Below are 18,850 nucleotides of genomic sequence, written 5' to 3'. Positions count from 1 at the left end.
CATGCAACTTCAGGTACTCTCAAGCTGGGGAGCCTACCTTAAGTGCCTTTTATTGCATTTCTGTCTAAAATTTTTAATCAGGGTATTTTCAAACTCCCCTCAAAGAGTGCCTTTGCTAGGTGAGAGAGAAGAACTGGTGTCACTGAACTGTGTCTTTGTTTTCCCAAGTTCTACCACCCCTGTATTTACTAACTTTTATTTAGCAATGAAATATGGGGCTAATATATCCCTGGCTGGGCTGGACAGCCTTTATTTTCTACTGCATGATTACATATTCATGGAGAGACCTGATGCAAATACACTAGAAGCAAAACTTTTAAAGCTTACTCCTTCATTTTTCATGTCTTTACAATCCTTTCCTTTAAGAAAAATTACTGCACTGAAATTGTCCCTAGATGAACTGCCAGATGAACTTCAGTATACTTAATTTATGTACTCTTCAGATTGCAATTACTGTCCTTCACAAGCAATTAAAGGCTTCAATACTGTTGCCATTTAGAAGCAGCATCTGAGTCAGACAAAACTTGATGTAGGGAGAATTATCTAAATCAGCCATTACTTGAGCTCTTTTCCTTCCTGAATCACTACAGGCTGCTCTGAGCTCTGACACCTTTTACACAGAGGCTTTATATATATATATTGATATATGTTCAAAATGTCTTTTGCTAGGTATGTGTGTTGAAGGGGCAGCTGGCAGTGGTGTGGGACAGACACAGGTGAAGAGTTGACTTGGGCTACAGGAAAAGTGTATTACCAGCTCTGCTCCACCAGCAGAGCCCCTGTGGGCTGTGGTTCTGTTGGGTCAGTACTGCTGAGGAACACACACCCTGAAAAAGAAGCCATGGGATGGAAAGGAGCTATGAAACACACAGGAGAATTAAGGTAAAAGCAAACCATTGAGATATATTGTCCTAATTATCCTGCTCAGGCTAACTAGTTCAGTACACACACTGGAGAGATTAAACATTCCCACAGGGTCTCGTTCCTTCTAGACACTTGTTAGGCTACCTTTCTGTTGGACCTAATCTCAGTGTTTCTGTCAGAAAGTATTTCTTTAAACTGTCAGGGCAGAGCAGCCAGCATGGAGCTGCTTTCTGGAGGTGACTAGTTTTTTCTTTCTCAGTTGGCAGAGTTTTTTTAATAGCTTTTTTTTTTTTTTCCTGTGACAAATGGTTTATTTGTCCCAAAGAGTACATCTGGGAAATTCTGGTCTCAATTTGTTGTGTTAAAGCTGGAAAAAAAAATTAGGAAATTTCCAACTTCTAAAAAACCGTTTAAATGATGTTGCTCTTTTGAAAATTGCTTTAGGAAGAGCTGAAAATGTTTACATCAAAGCAAAACATTTCAAACAGGATCAAATGGAATATTTCTGTTTACACTGAATACTTTTTTTGTTTAACCAAAAACCTTCAGAGTTAGCATTCAGTGTTGAATTTTGCTGTTATTTTATCCATGAACATGATAATTATTTGTATAGGTCCCTATATAACATCTTTCCCCAGTGGGAAAATCAAACTTTCATGGGAAGTGACTTGGTGGGAAAATCAAGCTTTCATAGGAAGTGACTTAGCAGGATGAGATGTCCCACGCTGCCCATGAGATTGAAAGTTCAGTTAACTATATCTTTTGTTATGTTTTACTGTACACGCCTTTTGCTTTCCTGCTCAAACTGCAAAATAATGTGTTTGAACAGCACCAATGCAGACAAGAAATGCTAAAAATATGAAGAGAGATGGTTCTGTTAAATTGTTCTGAGGCTGAGGTTGGGCAGAAAGGTAGAATCATAACTTCTCTCAGGCAAGGCTCCTGCTGGTTATCCACAGTACCAGGACACTTGCTAAGTTTGTTTGCCACAAGATCACCAATTAGCTACTCTTCACTGTGCTGAAGCCCACCTAATATAGATGATTAATGGGGAGGTAATTATAGGAGCCTACGTATTCAGAACAAAGTTCAGATCCCACTTGTAGCCTCATTTATAAGTGCTTAAATGTCAGATGGCCACCATGAACTCAAAGATTTATAATTACTTCTAAGCAGCTAGTTCTACCAGTAGCTAAAGCAGCTAAAGGTCCAAAACATCTTGGCCATTGCTGCAGCCTGCACACTGAGAAGTATAGCCTCCGTAAAGGGCCAGAGAACCTCTTCCACTATTGGAGATACGACTTAATGATCAGTATTCAGTATCCAAGATGTGATCCATCTTCTTGGCAGAGGAGGAAGCTGCCAATCTCAGATGCTTTTTGTCAATGCAATTCAGCAATACAAACCTGCAAGGTGATACTGCAGGGCATGCACATTGCTAAGAAAATATTTACCCCTTTTTCTAAACTGCAGAAGGACCTGCTAGGCAGGTAGGGATGATGAGGAAGGATGTTGTGCCAAGAACAGCCCAGGGGCAGGATGTGACAATTACTCAGATTAGATTTTCATCCATCTGTTTATAGATAATATTTAATAGTATCTAACTATTTCATCAAGTGGTTGCCCTTTCCTCCCCCTATTACTGACTGCAGACGTTGACTCCCCCGCCTTCCCCCCCCCCGGGGAGGGGTGAGGGAGTGCTTAGGAAGGAATACAAATAAGAATGATGGGTGCTAAAGTGGAAAGATGACATTTCCCTGTGCCCATCCTGCCAAGCTGTCAGTGCAGGCAAGACATATTTTTCTTCCTTGCAGAGAGCAGCAGGTCGTTTTTCTCTCAGCTCCCCGGCTCTCACCAGCATATCCCCCGGAGGGACGCGGTGCTCAGTAGGAAGCCCAGCACGCCGCTGCCCTCTGGACCAGCGCACTCGGTATTTCTTGGAACGCACAACTGTATCAGATGCCCAAGCTGTTCTCGGAGTGTGCCTTGTGCCCTTTTCCCCTTGGCTCGGGCTTGGAGAGATTCAGCTCCTGATGTGATCCTTGTCGAGTCAACGCGTCTGTTGAGCGCGACCTGAGGAAGATGCTGAGGGGGAGCGCGGGATCAGCCCTGCTCCCTGAGATATATTAATAACACTGATGCATGGCCAATTAGCAGAAGGAGCCAGGTCCAGCCCTCGTGTCTGCGTGCTAGTGAAATATCGACAGTAATTACCGAGGCACTTAATGCCTAGTTTGGATGGGAATTAATTCGAGGCCGGATAAATAATGCATTAGGGTTTATTTAGTCCCGTGTGAAGCGTCGCTCCTGAGCCAGAGCTGGCGGTGGAGGCAAGCGGCGTTTGAGCGGCTGGCGCGGCGATGCGCGGGGCGGCGGCCGGGGCCGGGCGCTGAGGCTGGCGGCCGCGGCGAGCCCAGCCGGGAGCATGCTGAGCCCCAAGATCAGGCAGGCGAGGAGAGGTGAGTGCCTTCCCGCGGGACCCGGGCCCTGCGGAGGGACCGTCCCCCGGGCACGGGGGAACTTCCCAACGGTGCAGCCCCTGAGCTGCGGCGGCTGCACCCCGCACAGTGAGGAGGCTGCCCAGCTGCCCGAAGCCGGCCCAGGGAGGGGAGGGGCACAGCTGGAATGAGCGGTGCTTACAAAGGTTCGGGCAGAATGAAGCGGAGGAGGAGAGCACCTGTGCTTGTGGTCACTAACATCGTCTGCGATGTCAGGGCTGAGCAGCAGCGATAATTAAAAAACTGTACTCCGTCCTGGGACTCGGGGGAACCTTTGCGCCTCTGTGGTGGTTGCTATTGCTGTGTTTGTAATGCTGAAATTCATTATAACAGCTGGAGACAATTATGACAAGTTTACCTGCAGCATCTCGGAGAAGCAATTTGCTGTAGCACGTTATCTCTCCAGGGCTGGAAGCAGGAGGTGGGAAACAACACCCTGTGAGCTGTGGGCAAGACAAAGAAAGGAAGGAAAACCTGTCCTGGGTTTGCAACAGCTTCTCTGTGCAGTTGTTCGGACCCTCGAGGTGTAGTATACAGTGTTTGTAAAGCCATCAGCTAGGGCTGGGCACAGCCAGTATCTCCACTCCAGCTCTTCTGGAGGAGATGCTCTGGCAGAAGCTGTATTGTGTGATCTCCTGCTGCAGCACCAATGCCTCCTTTGAAATGGCATTTGTTGAGCATCGTTGCCATTCACAGCCTAATGACTGTCTCAGAGGGATATCTTCCCGCCCATCGGAAACAGAGGTTAGATTAATGTCATTTAGGAGCAAAAGCAGACACAGTCAAAAGAGTATGTAAAGACAGTGTTTTTCTTCAGCCATGACAGCATTATAAAATGGGAAAGTGTCACTGATTCTAGCTGCTGTGATTCCAAGACAGATACTTCCAGCCGAATGTCACTTTGCACCAGATATATATAAAAGCAGTATTAAACACTGAACAGTCCTTAAATACCAACAGCCCATTAAATAGCTGTTAGTATCTTGGAGGGAAGAAGCTTTCTGCCATCTGGAGATGTCAGGATCAGATATGTACAGCCTCACCCACAGTAAAGTCAGTTACTGCTTATTTTTAGTTACACAATTTTGTAGAAGTTCAGAAAGTCCTTTGTAGGTGCTGTCTCTTTGCCATCCCTCTTCTAAGGGGTGTTGAATCTCCTTCCAGTCTTTAATATCTTTGTTATTCAGTATTTCTGCAGGCTGTTATAGCTCTGATGGGCTATAAACGATGTGACTATAGTGGTACAGGAAGTCTGTGTCAGGGTGAGGGATGAGGGCTTTCACAACTGTGTGCCTGCCATTCTTCTACTTTCTTCAATTCATCTGGAAGAGACTAAGTTGTACATTATTATCTAATAGAATCTAGTTACAGGACAGATATTCTAGATCTCTGTTGGCTGATGATGCTATGGGGAACAAACTGCCATTCAAAACCTTTGTCATTCAATTTCAGTTTATAGCTCTATATGTAATTCAGGTTTGTTCTGTTTGGTTCATTAACTGCCCAATAGTAGTTTTATTTCTGAGTAAATTTAGAACTCATGAAAAGACCTGGATTGATGGCTTTTGAAACTTTGGGAATTTTCCTACTTTGGTAATGCTATGGCAAAACACCGGTAACTTCTTAAAAAAGTTCCGAAGTATGACCTAATCCTGTAAGGTTCTTCTGAGCTCTTGTTCACAGGACCTGTAAACAGGCAGTGCTGAAGATGCTGAATGCTTCTTGAAGGTAAGTATCTCAACTTGGGAGACTGAGCTGAATGTGAAATGCTAGTTCATGCTTCCTGGGCTCTCAGCTGGGATGACTAGTGAAGGTTCAGGTGATTCAGGCAAGCAAAGTATTGAGAAAGCTGCAAGAATCTGTTGCTGACAGTATTAATAAGGGCAGCAGATCTGCTGCAAGCTGCTGCATGAGCTTGGGTGGCTTCTCAGAGTAGTGGCTGTTAACTTTGCCATTGAGGGCTTAGTTGTGTAGGGAAGGCAGCGTGGCTTCTCTGAGCACACAGAATGAAGAAAAGGGACAAGGAAGGATACTATAGGTATAGCCTTTGATTTCACTCGATTGTGATAGAATCATAGAATGGTTTGGGTTGGAAAGGACATTAAGATCATCTAGTTCCAATCCTCCTGCCATGGGCAGCGATGCCTCACTAGACCATGTCACCTAAAGTCTCTGTCCAGCCTGGCCTTGAACACTGCTAAGGATGAAGTATTCACCGCTTTTTTGGTCAACTTGTTCCAGTGCCTCACCACCCTCATAGTGAAGAACTTCTTCCTTATATCTAACCAGAACTTCCCTAAGTTTTAACCCGGTACTCCTTGTCCTATTGGTACAGCCCCTGATGAAGAGTCCCTCTCCAACATTGTTGTAGGCCCCCCTCAGATACTGGAAGGCTGCTATGAGGTCTCCACGCAGCCTTCTCTTCTCCAGGCTGAACAGCCCAAATTTTCTCAGCCTTTGTATTGGAAGTGCTCTAGCCCCCTGATCATCCTTGTGGCCCTCCTCTGGACTTGTTCCAACAGCTCCATGTCCTGACAGCAATAAAGGTTCACCTAGAGATATTAATGTATTTGGTGTAGATTTCTTGAGGTTGAATTACTCAAACCACCTTTTGTGCATGTCCATATCTTCGCTTCATGCTTCCTGCATCTGTGCAAATAGGAATGCGTCATCAGCTCCCCTTGTATTTCCAAATCTCTGCTGTGGATGGTCCTTAAGAAAACTCCTTGGTTTAAAGACATTCAGACTTTCAAAAATGCCAAATCTGAAATTGATCCTGACATCTGGGGTATAGTTCTTACTATCTGTGAAAGGTACAGTATAGAACAAAGATAATTTGCCTTACTAAAGTCACTGTCAGTGTAATGCAGTCTGTGCTGTTCCATCAGCAAGCTCACATCTGTAATTCAGAAACGTGTGTTCAGAGGTACATTATGTTTTCATAAGGCCTAGGAAGGTGTTAAAATCTCACAGGCTGAAAAGCTTAATGTGCATTAATGGGCCTTCTGGAAAATCATTCATCTTGGCTAGGCCTGAATGGATTTTGCATTATTTTTTCATCTACTCTGTTTTATGTACAGCAATCGGCCAAGTCTGGGATTTTGTAATAAGTGACTACAGTGGAAAACTTCTATTTTCACATTCTTTCTATGTGCTGGGGCATAGAAATGCTGCCTTCCAGAGTGAAGGCAAGAGAACTTTCACTATGGAGTGCAGGGAAAGAGGTTTTCAGACTACAGCCATCAGTGTCAAGGAATGAATTTTTGTCTTACTGTTATTAAGAGATGAAAAAAATGAAGCAAAGCTTTTGCTCGTTAGTTTGAAAAGTCTCAAACAGGTTATATCTGCCCAGTTGTATTTAAATGTGCTAGGAAATGGAAACTGGATTGACTACAAGCTTATGCATTGTTTTTTTAATAAGTAGTGTGATGGGATTGCCCTCTATAGCAAGAAAGTTGGCCTGCTGATGTGATAAGTTCTTTACAGTATTTCTGTCTTCAGTACAGTCTGTCTCAGCTGTATAGGTACTAAGAATAAACCTTGTCTCCTTACTGGGACTTTGTATAAATGTGTGTCTGACATAGAATCATAGAATGGTTAGGGTTGGAAAGGTCCTTAAGACCATCTAGCTCCACCCCCCCTGCCATGGGCATTATGGAATTGTCTGCACTTCTGTGACCTGTTAGTTCTATTTATGGCATGCTCATACATATGTTGCAATATGTTGAAAATTTTCTTCACAGTCGTAATAACTGAACTTTTGTTCTGTTGTTTACTTAAAACTTGAAGCCTGAAAAGTGATGGGAGACATTTTAGCTAGCTAGCCTGCTGCAGGCTAACTGGTTTTACCTCAGGTATCCTTCACATAGCTGTAGTAGAACAGAGTTACATTCCTCTTTTTTTTCCTTCTCTGAAACTTGTCATAATACAATTTTAATGAAAAGTGGGCTTTAGAATACTTAAACATTTCTAAGGATGGTATATATAGTAATTCTGCTGGGAGGGTCTTTAAGAGGGTAAAGTACTATTGTAACCCTGTGGGAGCATGCACATTTACAATGTAAGCTTCATGTGCTTGCAGTGAGGACAGCTAGGTTTTAATATTCAATGCCTTTGCAATGGTGTCATTGTATTTTTAGTGAAAGTACTGTGCCTTTGGTTACAGGAGCATCAATATCCTATATTTAGACTGCTTTCTTAGCAGTAAGGATATATGATTGCATGATTTCTCTATCAATCTCTGTCCTACCAATTTTTTAGTTGCTTGGCTAAATTCAACCAGATTTGAAAGCAGAAAAGGAGTGTCAAGATGTATTTTGACTTGTACAACCTTAAAGAAAAATGGTGACAGGACAAAGGAAAGATAACCATATCTGCACACCTAGGGAAAACTGTCAAATAGTACTCTAAAGGAAGATATGTTCTGGTCCAAGGACCATCCAAAAGATACATACTGGCTGTCCTGTAAGAGCACACATATAGTCAATTCTGCCAAAAAGCTAAGGGATATAGGAATATATTAGTTTTTTGGGGATATGGAAGGAACTGGCTATTTTGTGGCACGTACAAGATAAATACATTTTTAATTGTTAAGTCCTGAGATACTATGGTAGTAAATTGCTGGCCACTGAAGTAAAGGATTAACATAAAATTATCAGTTCTGAATGGAAAAATCTTGCGATATTCCATGGATTAGGGAAAAACCCTAGGCCACATATGAGGTCCAAGGCAGTGCCAGGCTTGAACCAAGTTTCCCAAAGTTTAGTATACATGACAAAATACTGGATTAACCTTTCTTCTTATTCCACAACTTTTCATTGGCCATTTTCTGTCATCAGAACGTGTCTGATTTCATAAGAACTCACCAATTAAGAACAGTTTAGACATATAAATGCAACCCTGCAACTTTATTTCTTAAGTAAAAGAAAGGCATCAGCATAATAGGATGAACATACTGTTATGAAATTGTGGGGGATACCTCCAGGAACTTTTTTTCTGTACCAGAAACATGAAATGATTAGGGTCATCTCTCTAGAGATTTCTTGTCTTTCAAAGGAAATTACATTATTAATCACTTCTTCAAGACAGTCTTAATCACAGTGGAAGGCTATCAGCCAGTCATGGCTTTCGGGAGTTCTCATCTATCCTGAGTTTGCCAGGCTCAGGAATAAGCTTTGGTGATGATGAATGACATCTGAGGAAACATGAATTAGGCATTTTTAGAACAGTGAAGGACATGGAACTGTTGGAACAAGTCCAGAGGAGGGCCACGAGGATGATCAGGGGACTGGAGCACCTCCCGTATGAAGACAGGCTGAGGAAGTTGGGGCTGTTCAGCCTGGAGAAGGCTGCATGGAGACCTCATAGCAGCCTTCCAGTATCTGAAGGGGGGCCTATAGGGATGCTGGGGAGGGACTCTTCATTAGGGACTGTAGTGACAGGACAAGGGGTAACGGGTTAAAACTTAAACAGGGGAAGTTTAGATTGGATATAAGGAAGAAGTTCTTTACTGTGAGGGTGGTGAGGCCCTGGAATGGGTTGCCCAGGGAGTTTTGAATGCTCCACCCCTGAGGGTGGACAGAGCCAGGTTGGCATGGCTTAGTGTGAGGTGTCCCTGCCCATGGCAGTGGGGTTGGAACTTGATGATCTTAAGGTCCTTTCCAACCCTAACTATTCTATGATTCTATGACTCTATTAGAAGATGCTGCTTGTTCAGTGCCTCATTTGGCCTACCCAGTTAATAATTCCTCAGTATCACCAGCACACTTCAGGTTCCAGGAGTTGAACCTCATCTAAGAGGCAACTCCACAATGCCAGTATCAGGCATAGGTAGCAGGACAATATATGAGACCCAGCAAGGAAATAAAAGCCAGTGATTTAAATGAGATTTCAATGAAAAGGAGAAAAAAGAAACAGTGTGCAATTCAGTCTGTGCAAAAAAAGATGTGGCAGAGAGAAGAAATCAGGAACAGTAAAATAAATACACTTCATAGGGACCCAGAGCCAGCAAAAAAGCCCCAAGTGCATTCAAGACTTCTCTGTTTACCAGTACATCAACCCTCCAACTTCTTGCTGTAGTCCAAGTCCTCCACAGAGAGGAGGCAATTCTGCTGCCCCATGCGCAACAGGAGTTCGCTGTCATGTTTCTGTTTTCCCTGGCATTCAGGGAGAACTGAGGGCACCTCACCCCTCAATTCCTGCAGAGGCCAGTACCATGCTGCTGGAGCAAGTCCTGAACCTCAGAGACTGCTCAGTGGGGACAGTTTCTCAGCCTGTATTCCTTTCAAAATTACACTGTGTGAAGTGCCCTTGTTTCACTGGCCAGTGAAAGGCAGAAAAGGGGAACTCTCCCATGTGTCTAGTCCCCGTCATCAAACCACATCTTAGCACCTGCAGCCTGTTAACTCTGCAAAGAGGAACACCAATGTCTCCGTAACCCCACGCTGCAGCTGTGGTTTGAGGGGCTGATGATGCACACAACTATCCCAGAGCATGTGGGAGGACAGCACCTTGGCACCTCCAGCTTTTCAGGCAAATAATAACACCCAGCTTCTTACTTTGGAAACAAAGTAAACAGCCCTTGGGCTGTGAACTTCTTCAAACACTTCCTTCAGCCCCCAAGAGCCCACCAACATATCTGGGAGCACACCAGCCCCAGCAGGATCAATGTGACTAGCTGCAGCCGGCATGGCAGAGCCACCATTAGCAAGGAGCCCAGCTGTGAGTGGGAGTTTAATTACACACCCCCTTAAATAAGTGGTTCTCTAGGACAGCAGCAGCAGTTTTAGGAGCTGTGGTCTGGAAAGGTATGTGGGTAAAAGGTTTGGATGAAGTGATGGTAATTATGATTTGTTTTATGGCTTACAGTTTGTGAGCTGGTAGAGGAAAGAGTATGTAAGGCATTAGGGGGAAGGAGGTGGTGATTTTCTCAGTGGTGTGGGTCTCAGTTTCATCATTTTTGCTTTGGAGGAACATGAGATAAAGCTGCTGAGGGGAGTTTGAAGTCTGAAAGCAATGGTACAGAGCCTGTGGAGGGAGGCATTGGGGCTGGAGCTCATGTACTGCTTGATTAACTTTCCTGAAGGCAGGGAAGAAATGGGCCCAGACTCAAGTGTAAAGTATGGGAGAAGAAATGAACAAGGAATGAGCTGGGTGTTTTTTCTCATCAACATTAGCCCTAGAGAGGTGAATGAAGCAGGAGATTGCTTTTGCCCTTTGGTACTAGATCAGTCTTCTAGTACTGTGCTGTTTTGGTGCAGGGGTGTGCAGCAGTAAGCTACACTATCAGCTGTGCACTGTAATTACTTTGTGTCTGTTGTTCTAATCCAATGGCCACATGCATGTATAGAAAGGGTCAAGAAAATGGTATTTGTGAGATTCCTCCAAGCACAGGTTCAATTTCCTACTCTAGCTTTGCGGTGTGTCTCATGAAGAAGGACCTAAGCTATTCAAAGGTGTAATCTTCTCATCTCTTTAGAGATCCCTCCCTTTTCCCACACAGGATTCACGGTGTGTGCTGAACCAAGTGCTGCTCTTGGCAATAGCAGTTTTCCTTCCCTGCCTAAAGGCTTAGGCAGGAAATAGCTTTGCTCAGAAAAGCCCCGAGATGTTTGCAAGCAGGCACTAGCTTATTAAGCACAGGCAATCTGAACTTGAAATAATGAGCCCTGGCTTCACCTCCTGGGGAAGGGAAGGGGTCTTGAGAAAAATCAGTAATGCAGCTCAAAAGGTAGCTGGACTGCTGGGGAGAGAAATTATGGGAAATATATTAAATATTAAAAAAAAGAAAAAGCCATAGGCTAATTGCTTGCAAAACACCCACTGAGTGAGTACAGGGTGAACCTGGTAGGGTTGGGAAGAGCACAGTGGAAGCACTACAAATGCTAATAGTTCTCTCCTGCAAGGACAGTCCCCTGCTAGTTTTAGTGCTTATATAAATGTGTTCTTAATTGAAAGGTTATTGCTAAAAATGAGTTTTTCTTTGCTGGCTCTCCCTTTACATTCATGGTAGTTGATAAGCAAGCACAGCAGCATAAAACACAGAGCTGAACTTTTCTCTAGCTCCTTGCATTATGGGCAGAGGTAGCTTAAGGCAACAATAAAGACACTTGCACACTGTGGCAGGAAGGGAGTACCACTTGATGAGGCTGCAGTATAAGCTATCTGGTAAACTGGAAGAGTAAATTATCTATGCCTAATCTCTGTCCAAGGCTGCATGTGTTTAAGGTGTTTAAAATTAACCTGGGGGAGGGAAGCTGTGGCTGACAGTCCTTCTAATGTGTATTCTTTCTACAGACATTTATCTGTGTGTCCCTTGCATGCAAAAGTTGGTAAATTGGTCTTCATGAAGAGCTAAAGAGAGGACATACTAGGTCTTTGCTGCAGCTGAAAAAAGTTACTGGTAATATCCTTTCTCTTAAATGTAAGTGCTAAACATTATTGTGCTTCAATAGTATAGTCACCCTGTGAACTGGTATTAAGAGTTTAAAGAGCAAAACTATGGTATAAGGAACAAAATGACAAGAAGCTGTATATGTTGGTTCTAAGGTGAGAACTGATTCTGTTGCAGGGGAAAGGATTGGGTTGATTGTAATCTCATTGGGAGAACTGTATGTTCAGGTTTAATACTTGCTCCTCCTCGGAACCCTGTTTTAGAAGAAACCACCCTTATTAACCAGTGACATCTCATTACAAATACTAATGGCTAAATAAGCTAAATTAGGTACTTAACTTCAGAGTATATAATTAATGTGGGGGTAAGAATTCCTGTATTTCTTCTGCCTTTGTCCTCCAAATCAACCCTGGTAGCAGGGCAAGTCACTAAGCTGCCTGTTGTTCAGAGAAGGAAGCAGGGTTTGCACATTGAAAATGGGTACAACAAATGCTGAAACAGGGACATAGAACTGTTGGCTCAGTGTTGTGCCCTGAAAAGTAGGCTGGGAATGAATAGCTTCCTAATGTTCAGATGAGAGAAACATGAAATACAATGGTATAGGTGAATTTGGGCAAGTTTATTGCTGAAAGTGGCTGGATATGATATTGTTTTGGTCTTACAGCCAGTTGCTGGCAAAAGGCCTTGACAAAGTTTTCTGTCCTCTTGATTATTTTTTTCAGTCCAGAATAATTTAGGAAAGCGATAGCTCATGAAAAGTGGTGGACAAACATCTTTGGTGCTTATAATGTCAGTGGAAAGTACTAGTGATGCTGGCAGCCACTGCGGTGTCTGAATAATACAGACCCTGGGCTTGGCATGGCACAGGCGTGGCTGGAGGACCTATGAGTAGTTTGAGTTGTGTTTGTAGGGCTGAAGAGCTGCAATCTTGACCAGGACACTGCAGTACTTTGTGCTGTAGGAGCTCAGGATAGAGTTTTGGCTGCAATCTGAATATTATTGTGGTCAGCACTTTTTGTTTGCTCTTCAGTCCATTATGGCTGGGAATATTATTAAAAGTTAAGTCTTAAAGCTGTACCTGTAGGGAAGACTACAAGAGGCTTTTTCTGATTGTGGAGGCAGTACAAGGTATTCATTCAGTCTTCCTTCTGTGACCCGATTTGACTCACTAAAATAGCAGGAAGAAAAAAAAATCTGAGATACCTTTCAGCTGTTCCAGTGGGCAACTATTCTTATGAAAAAGTCTTGCCGTGTCAATGAAGTATAAGAATGAAAGGCTGGGTGTATCAGCAGAAGGAAAGAGCAGTGCGAGTGTAGGGAGAAGGGAGTAAGACTTCCCTCTTCTGGCAGCAATGGGCTGTAGCTCAGCGTGGTTGGCTGCCCGTGGAAGCACAGAGCTTCTCCAGCAGCAGAGATGCCTTTAGCAGTGCTTGTCAGGTAGGCAGTTCTAACCAACCGGTAGGAGATGATGTACAGCTTTCAGGAGATTCTGCCAGGGTTCACTGGGAGTGGAGAGCTGATGCTCGGGTTTGCTAGATAGTTTTGTAGCTCGCTGTGTGTGATAAGTGGGTGCGCTTTAAAGTGACTGACCAAATGGCTATGTAAGTGCTGATGTGTCCTCTGAATCCCTGCAGTGGATCTAGCTGGGAGCTATCAGAGGATGATGCAGGTAAAAGGACCTGAAAAATACAATGCACTCTTGTGCTGTGACCAGTTTTATGTACTTGGGCTGCCTATTAATATAGTTTGTAACTCTGATTTTGCAATAGTGGATTGGATTTGGGGCTCTAACCCACTGGTTAGAGTTTATTCATGATTGGTAAGAATATCCTTGAATTCCACCTGCTCCACCCCTCCTCTCCCAGAAAAGAATAAAACACAGAATCATAGAATTGTTAGGGTTGGAAAGGACCTTAAGATCCTCTAGTTCCAACCCCACCGCCATGGGCAGGGACACCTTACGCTAAATCATATCACCCAAGGCCTCGTCCAACCTGGCCTTGAACACTGCCAGGGATGGAGCATTCACAGCCTCCCTGGGCAATCTATTCCAGTACCTCACCACCCTCACAGGAAAGAATTTCCTTCTTATATCCAACCTAAACTTCCCCTGTTTAAGTTTTAACCGGTTACCCCTTGTCCTGTCACTGCAGTCCCTAATGAAGAGTCCCTCCCCAGCATCCCTATAGGCCCCCTTCAGATACTGGAAGGCTGCTATGAGGTCTCCACGCAGCCTTCTCTTCTCCAGGTTGAACAGCCACAACTTCCTCAGCCTGTCTTCATACAGGAGGTGCTCCAGTCCCCTGATCATCCTCATGGCCCTCCTCTGGACTTGTTCCAACAGTTCCATGTCCTTTTTATGTTGAGGACACCAGAACTGCACACAATACTCCAGGTGAGGTCTCACAAGAGCAGAGCAGAAGGGCAGGATCACCTCCTTTGACCTGCTGGTCACGCTACTTTTGATGCAGCCCAGGATACGGTTGGCTTTCTGGGCTGTGAGCACACACTGAAGCCAGCTCATGTTCATTTTCTCCTTGACCAGCACCCCCAAGTCCTTCTCACAGGGCTGCTCTGAATCTCTTCTCTGCCCAACCTGTAGCTGTGCCTGGGATTGCTCTGTCCCAGCTGTAGGACCTTGGACTTGGCATGGTTAAACTTCATGAGGTTGGCATCAGCCCACCTCACAAGTGTGTCAAGGTCCCTCTGGATGGCATTCCTTCCCTCCAGCGTATCAACCGAACCACACAGCTTGGTGTCATCAGCAAACTTGCTGAGGGCGCACTCAATCCCACTGTCCATGTCACCAACAAAGATGTTAAACAAGACCGGTCCCAATACTGATCCCTGAGGGGCACCACTCATTACTGGTCTCCAGCTGGACATTGAGCCATTGACCACAACTCTGTGTGCATCCAGCCAGCCAGTTCTTTATCCACCGAGTGGTCCTTCCATCACATTGATGTCTCTCCAATTTAGAGACAAAGATGTCTTGTGGGACAGTGTCAAACGCTTTATACCAGTCCAGGCAGATGACATCAACTGCTCTACCCTGTCCATCAGTTCTGTAGCCCCATCATAGAAGGCCACCAAATTGGTCAGGCAGGATTTCGCATTAGTAAAGCCATGCTGGCTGTCACCAAGCACCTTGTTGATTTTCATGTGCCTTAGCATGCCTTCCAGGAGAATCTGCTCCAAGGTTTTGCCAGGCACAGAGGTGAGACTGACTGGTCTGTAGTTCCCTGGGTCATCCATTTTCCCCTTCTTGAAAATGGGGGTTATATTTCCCTTTTTCCAGTCATCGGGAACTTCACCTGACTGCCATGATTTCTCAAATATGATGGCCAGTGGCTTAGCAACTTCATTCTCCAGCTCCTTCCGGACCCACAGATGGATCTCATCAGGACTCATGGACTTGTGCACATTCAGGTTCTTAAGATGGTCCTTGAACCTGTTCCTCTCCTATGGTGTGCCCAAGGTCTTCATTCTCACAGTCCCTGGTCTGCCTTCCAAGACTTGGGTGGTTTGGTCAGAGCCTTTGCCAGTGAAGATTGAGGCAAAGAAGTCATTCAGAACCTCAGCCTTCTCCTAATCCTGTGTAGCCAGTTCTCCGGACAGCTTCCTGAGGGGCCTACGTTCTCCCTTGTCTTTCATTTGCTATGTACCTGTAGAATCCCTTCCTGTTATCTTTAATACCTCTAACTATGTTTAATTCTAACTGGGCCTTAGCTTCCCAGACAACATCCCTGTACTCTTCCCAGGGCACCTGTCCTTGCTTCCATTTTTTATAAGCCTGTTTTTTCGTTTGAATTTTCCTCAGGAGCTCCTTATCCATCCAAGGAGGTCTCCTGGCCCTCCTGCTGCACTTCCTTCTAGTTAGGATGCAACACTCCTGAGCTTGCAGCAGGTGATCCTTGAATATCAACCAAGAGCCTTGGGCCCCTCAGTCCCCTAGGGCTATATCCCATGGAACCTTCCTAAGCAGGTTCCTGAAGAGGCCAAAGTCTGCTCTTTTGAAGTCCAGGGCAGTGAGCTTGCTGCACGCTCTCCTCACTGTCCTGAGGATCTCAAATTTGAGCATCTCATGATTGCTGCATCCAAGGCTGTCCTGGGGAGTCACATTTCCAACCAGCCCTTCCCTGTTGGTGAGCACGAGGTCAAGCATGGCACCTCTCCTTGTTGGCTCCTCTATTACTTGCAGGAGGAAGTTTTCTTCCACACAATCGAGGAACCTCCTGGATTACTTGTGCCAGGCCGTACCGTCCTTCCAACAGATGTCAGCGTGGTTGAAATCACCCATGAGAGCAAGGGCCTGTGAGCGTGAGGCTTTTCCTATCTGTCTATGGAGTGCTTCATCCGCAGGTTCTCCTTGATGAGGTAGTCTGTAACAGATCCCCACAATAATGTCTCCCATAGCTATAAAACATATTTAATCTTTGTAATGAAGCTCACCTGAACCTGCTGTCTGTTGATGTAGATTAGCATATACCTATAATGGCCTGGCCCTCCAGCTTCTGTGTGTCCTTTTCAGTACTTAACAAGTAAATGAAGCATGTGAGTATTGCTTGAGTAATGAGTGTTCAATTCATGGCGCTTTTGTAGCTCTCTAACCTTGCTTCAAGAATACAGAGTATTACCTTACTGTTCCCTGCCTTCTGTGTTTATATTCATTGACTTGGACAAAGCTATGCTAAATGGTGTGCTTAAAATATGACCTGCAGCAGGCCATGCAGATCTACTTCATCCTCATATTTCCAGGAGGAACAAGAGGCCATTGTTAGTGAAGAAAATGGGCGCATGATGAAAACAAATTTAAATGGTTATGCTCTAATACATTTTGTGTGCTCTGTCATAGAGAAGCCAGCTCGTACTATTGCATGATTTTGAGGGTTTTATCTGCCGCAAAGTGTCTGATACTTAAATGAAGGCATAAGCATTGTACCCCTGAGTGTGATATTTTCTGTTGAGAAATAAAGAGCCAGTAGTTAGGGGTGCTAATGAATAATCTCTTTATCCCTTGTCCTATCACAGACATTATTGCAAAAGTTTCTCTTGTCTGTTCTGTATGCATTTTTATTCACAGTGTACAAACACAGCCATCCTGCTACTTCAGATACACTGGGAGCAGTAAAACTGGAGATGGGAATGGCTGGGTTCAACAGCTAAGACTTCAATGAAGGAATTATTGTAATTATTAGTTCCTGCCATAATATCTAAAAACATCACTGTCTATTGTCAGTTCTACCAATCGTTCTTATTCTAAGCTACTGGCTCAGTAGGTGGATCCTGTTCATTGTCTTCATTTGGAGTAGATAGTTTTGGATAACTGACATGCTTTTGAAGCAGATCTCTTGGTATTTCCTATCTACCATGCTTTGGTTGGTGTTTTAGCATAGTCTTGAATTACTTCCGAATGAAAATGTTCTCCATGTGCAGTATGCTTCCATGATCAATCCTAAATAAAATTCCTGAAACAAGTATTGTGTAGATGGTGGGTCTGTGATACCAGCTGTTCCTACTTCTTCCACCCTACCAAGTGTGCTGTGCTACTTTGAAATATAGACCTAGCAAAGTTCCCCAGTTCTGCACAGAAGATGCAGGCTACCTCATCTGAATGCTGATGTTTCCCAGTGGTTTCCTGCAATTCACTGAATTTTTTAGAGTAAAGCATTTTATCATAGAATAGTTAGGGTTAGAAAGGACCTTAAGATCATCTAGTTCCAACCCCTCTGCCATGGGCAGGGACACACTTATTTTACTTTAAGTGGTAAGTCAGTAGGCTGGTCTCTTGTAGCAGAAAGAATCAAGCCATCACCCTTCCATCTTGGCCTGTATCCATAATCTAATGCTAGTGTTTTGATAAGGCTGGCATAGTTTTGCGTATAGGGCACTTTTGTGGACAGCTGATGGCAGGTTACCTGTGGAATTCGATGTTTATTCATTGGTAGGTGCTAAAACACCCACTTATTCCCACAACCTGGGGCAGTAATTGAAATAATTTTTAAAACACAACTTTAAAATCTTTAAATTACTATTGTGTGGTGTTGAGACCTTCTGGCTTTGCTGCTAGTGACAGCAAAATGAGTTTGGGACTTCTTTGTACAATAGGTCAAAGGTCTCCAGAGGTTAATGAGGTCTCAGAGCTGGAGTGAAATGTCAACCAACAAACCAATGCCTCTACCTACATGATGGCAGCAATGAATTACCAACACCTTTACCTGTTCTGAAGTTCAAAATGATACAAATTTTTAACAACAGTTTGAAGATAAATATGTGTTTTTCTTCAGGAGAAAAGGACTAAACTGATCCACTGATTCTGTGAGTGTTTTGTTGGGGTGTTTTTTTGTTTTTTTTTTCACTGTGGGATGGGTTGCATTAATTATCAGATAGACATGAGTTTTTCCTGACTTCTGGAAAAGCCCTGAATTAATGCTTATCAATATGTGCTATCCTATGTGTGTTCTTTGATGCAATAAGACAAGACATTATGAGGTCATCTGTTAGTGTATTTCATGAAAGCCTTGAACCTTTATGTCATTCTCAAAAATAACTGAGACTGAAGCTGATTCCTGTCTTTCTTCAGCCTGATCCTCCCGATTGCTTTCTTTAGGTGTGCTACCTGCATACTTTTGCAAAGTAAGTCTGATCAGTAATTTATAGTCACATTGCACAGGTCACTGAAGTATAAAATTATTTTTCTGGTTTAGAACATGCTTTGTAGAGAGCTGCCTAATGTTGATGGTGAAAGGTCATCACTGTTATCTTGGACTCTACAAAGAAGACAAAGACTAATTCCTTCATGCCAGTCAGGCAACAACTGTCTTCAAACTAGCGTGTCGTTTTCTCTTGGTTCAGACTGTGTTCTGTAAATCCTGTATTGGAGCTGGAAAACTGGTATAGTTTTTCTACATGATCTACAAAGGAAATGCTGCATGCTTATGGAAGGCTGATGAAAAGATCTGAGCCAGCCCTGATGACTCTAGAAAGGCATAGGCAACTTTAAATCTGCATTGCTGTGCCTGAGCTCACAGCATGGGAGGGCTATGCTGCTTTCAGTACCAGATGCAGTATGTGTAGTGCAACAGTGCTGTTTGGT

General features: G+C 43.9%; 1 protein-coding gene across 4 annotated transcripts in view; it reads left to right on the top strand.

The window, feature by feature from the left end:
• Positions 1-697: 697 nt before the first annotated feature.
• ARHGAP22 (Rho GTPase activating protein 22) overlaps positions 698-18,850 on the top strand; it is a 157,361-nt gene continuing 139,208 nt past the window's right edge. The window contains exon 1 of one of the 4 annotated variants that reach the window (XM_062606653.1): positions 698-882. Coding sequence is in view for 3 of the 4 variants with exons in the window: in XM_062606649.1 (XP_062462633.1) it covers positions 3,290-3,323 (34 nt within the window). In the remaining variant the exon portion in view is untranslated. Of the gene's footprint in view, positions 883-2,704; positions 3,324-5,062; positions 5,091-18,850 lie in introns of those variants that run through there. The other 3 variants (XM_062606649.1, XM_062606652.1, XM_062606651.1) reach the window with 3 other exon arrangements.

This window comes from Pezoporus occidentalis, unplaced genomic scaffold (genome assembly GCF_034315485.1).
Source record: "Pezoporus occidentalis ecotype Australia unplaced genomic scaffold, CSIRO_AGI_Poc_V1 ctg98, whole genome shotgun sequence".
NCBI classification, from domain to species: domain Eukaryota; kingdom Metazoa; phylum Chordata; class Aves; order Psittaciformes; family Psittacidae; genus Pezoporus; species Pezoporus occidentalis.
Note: the sequence above shows the minus strand (reverse complement) of the source record. Positions and strands in the feature narration are given on the sequence as shown.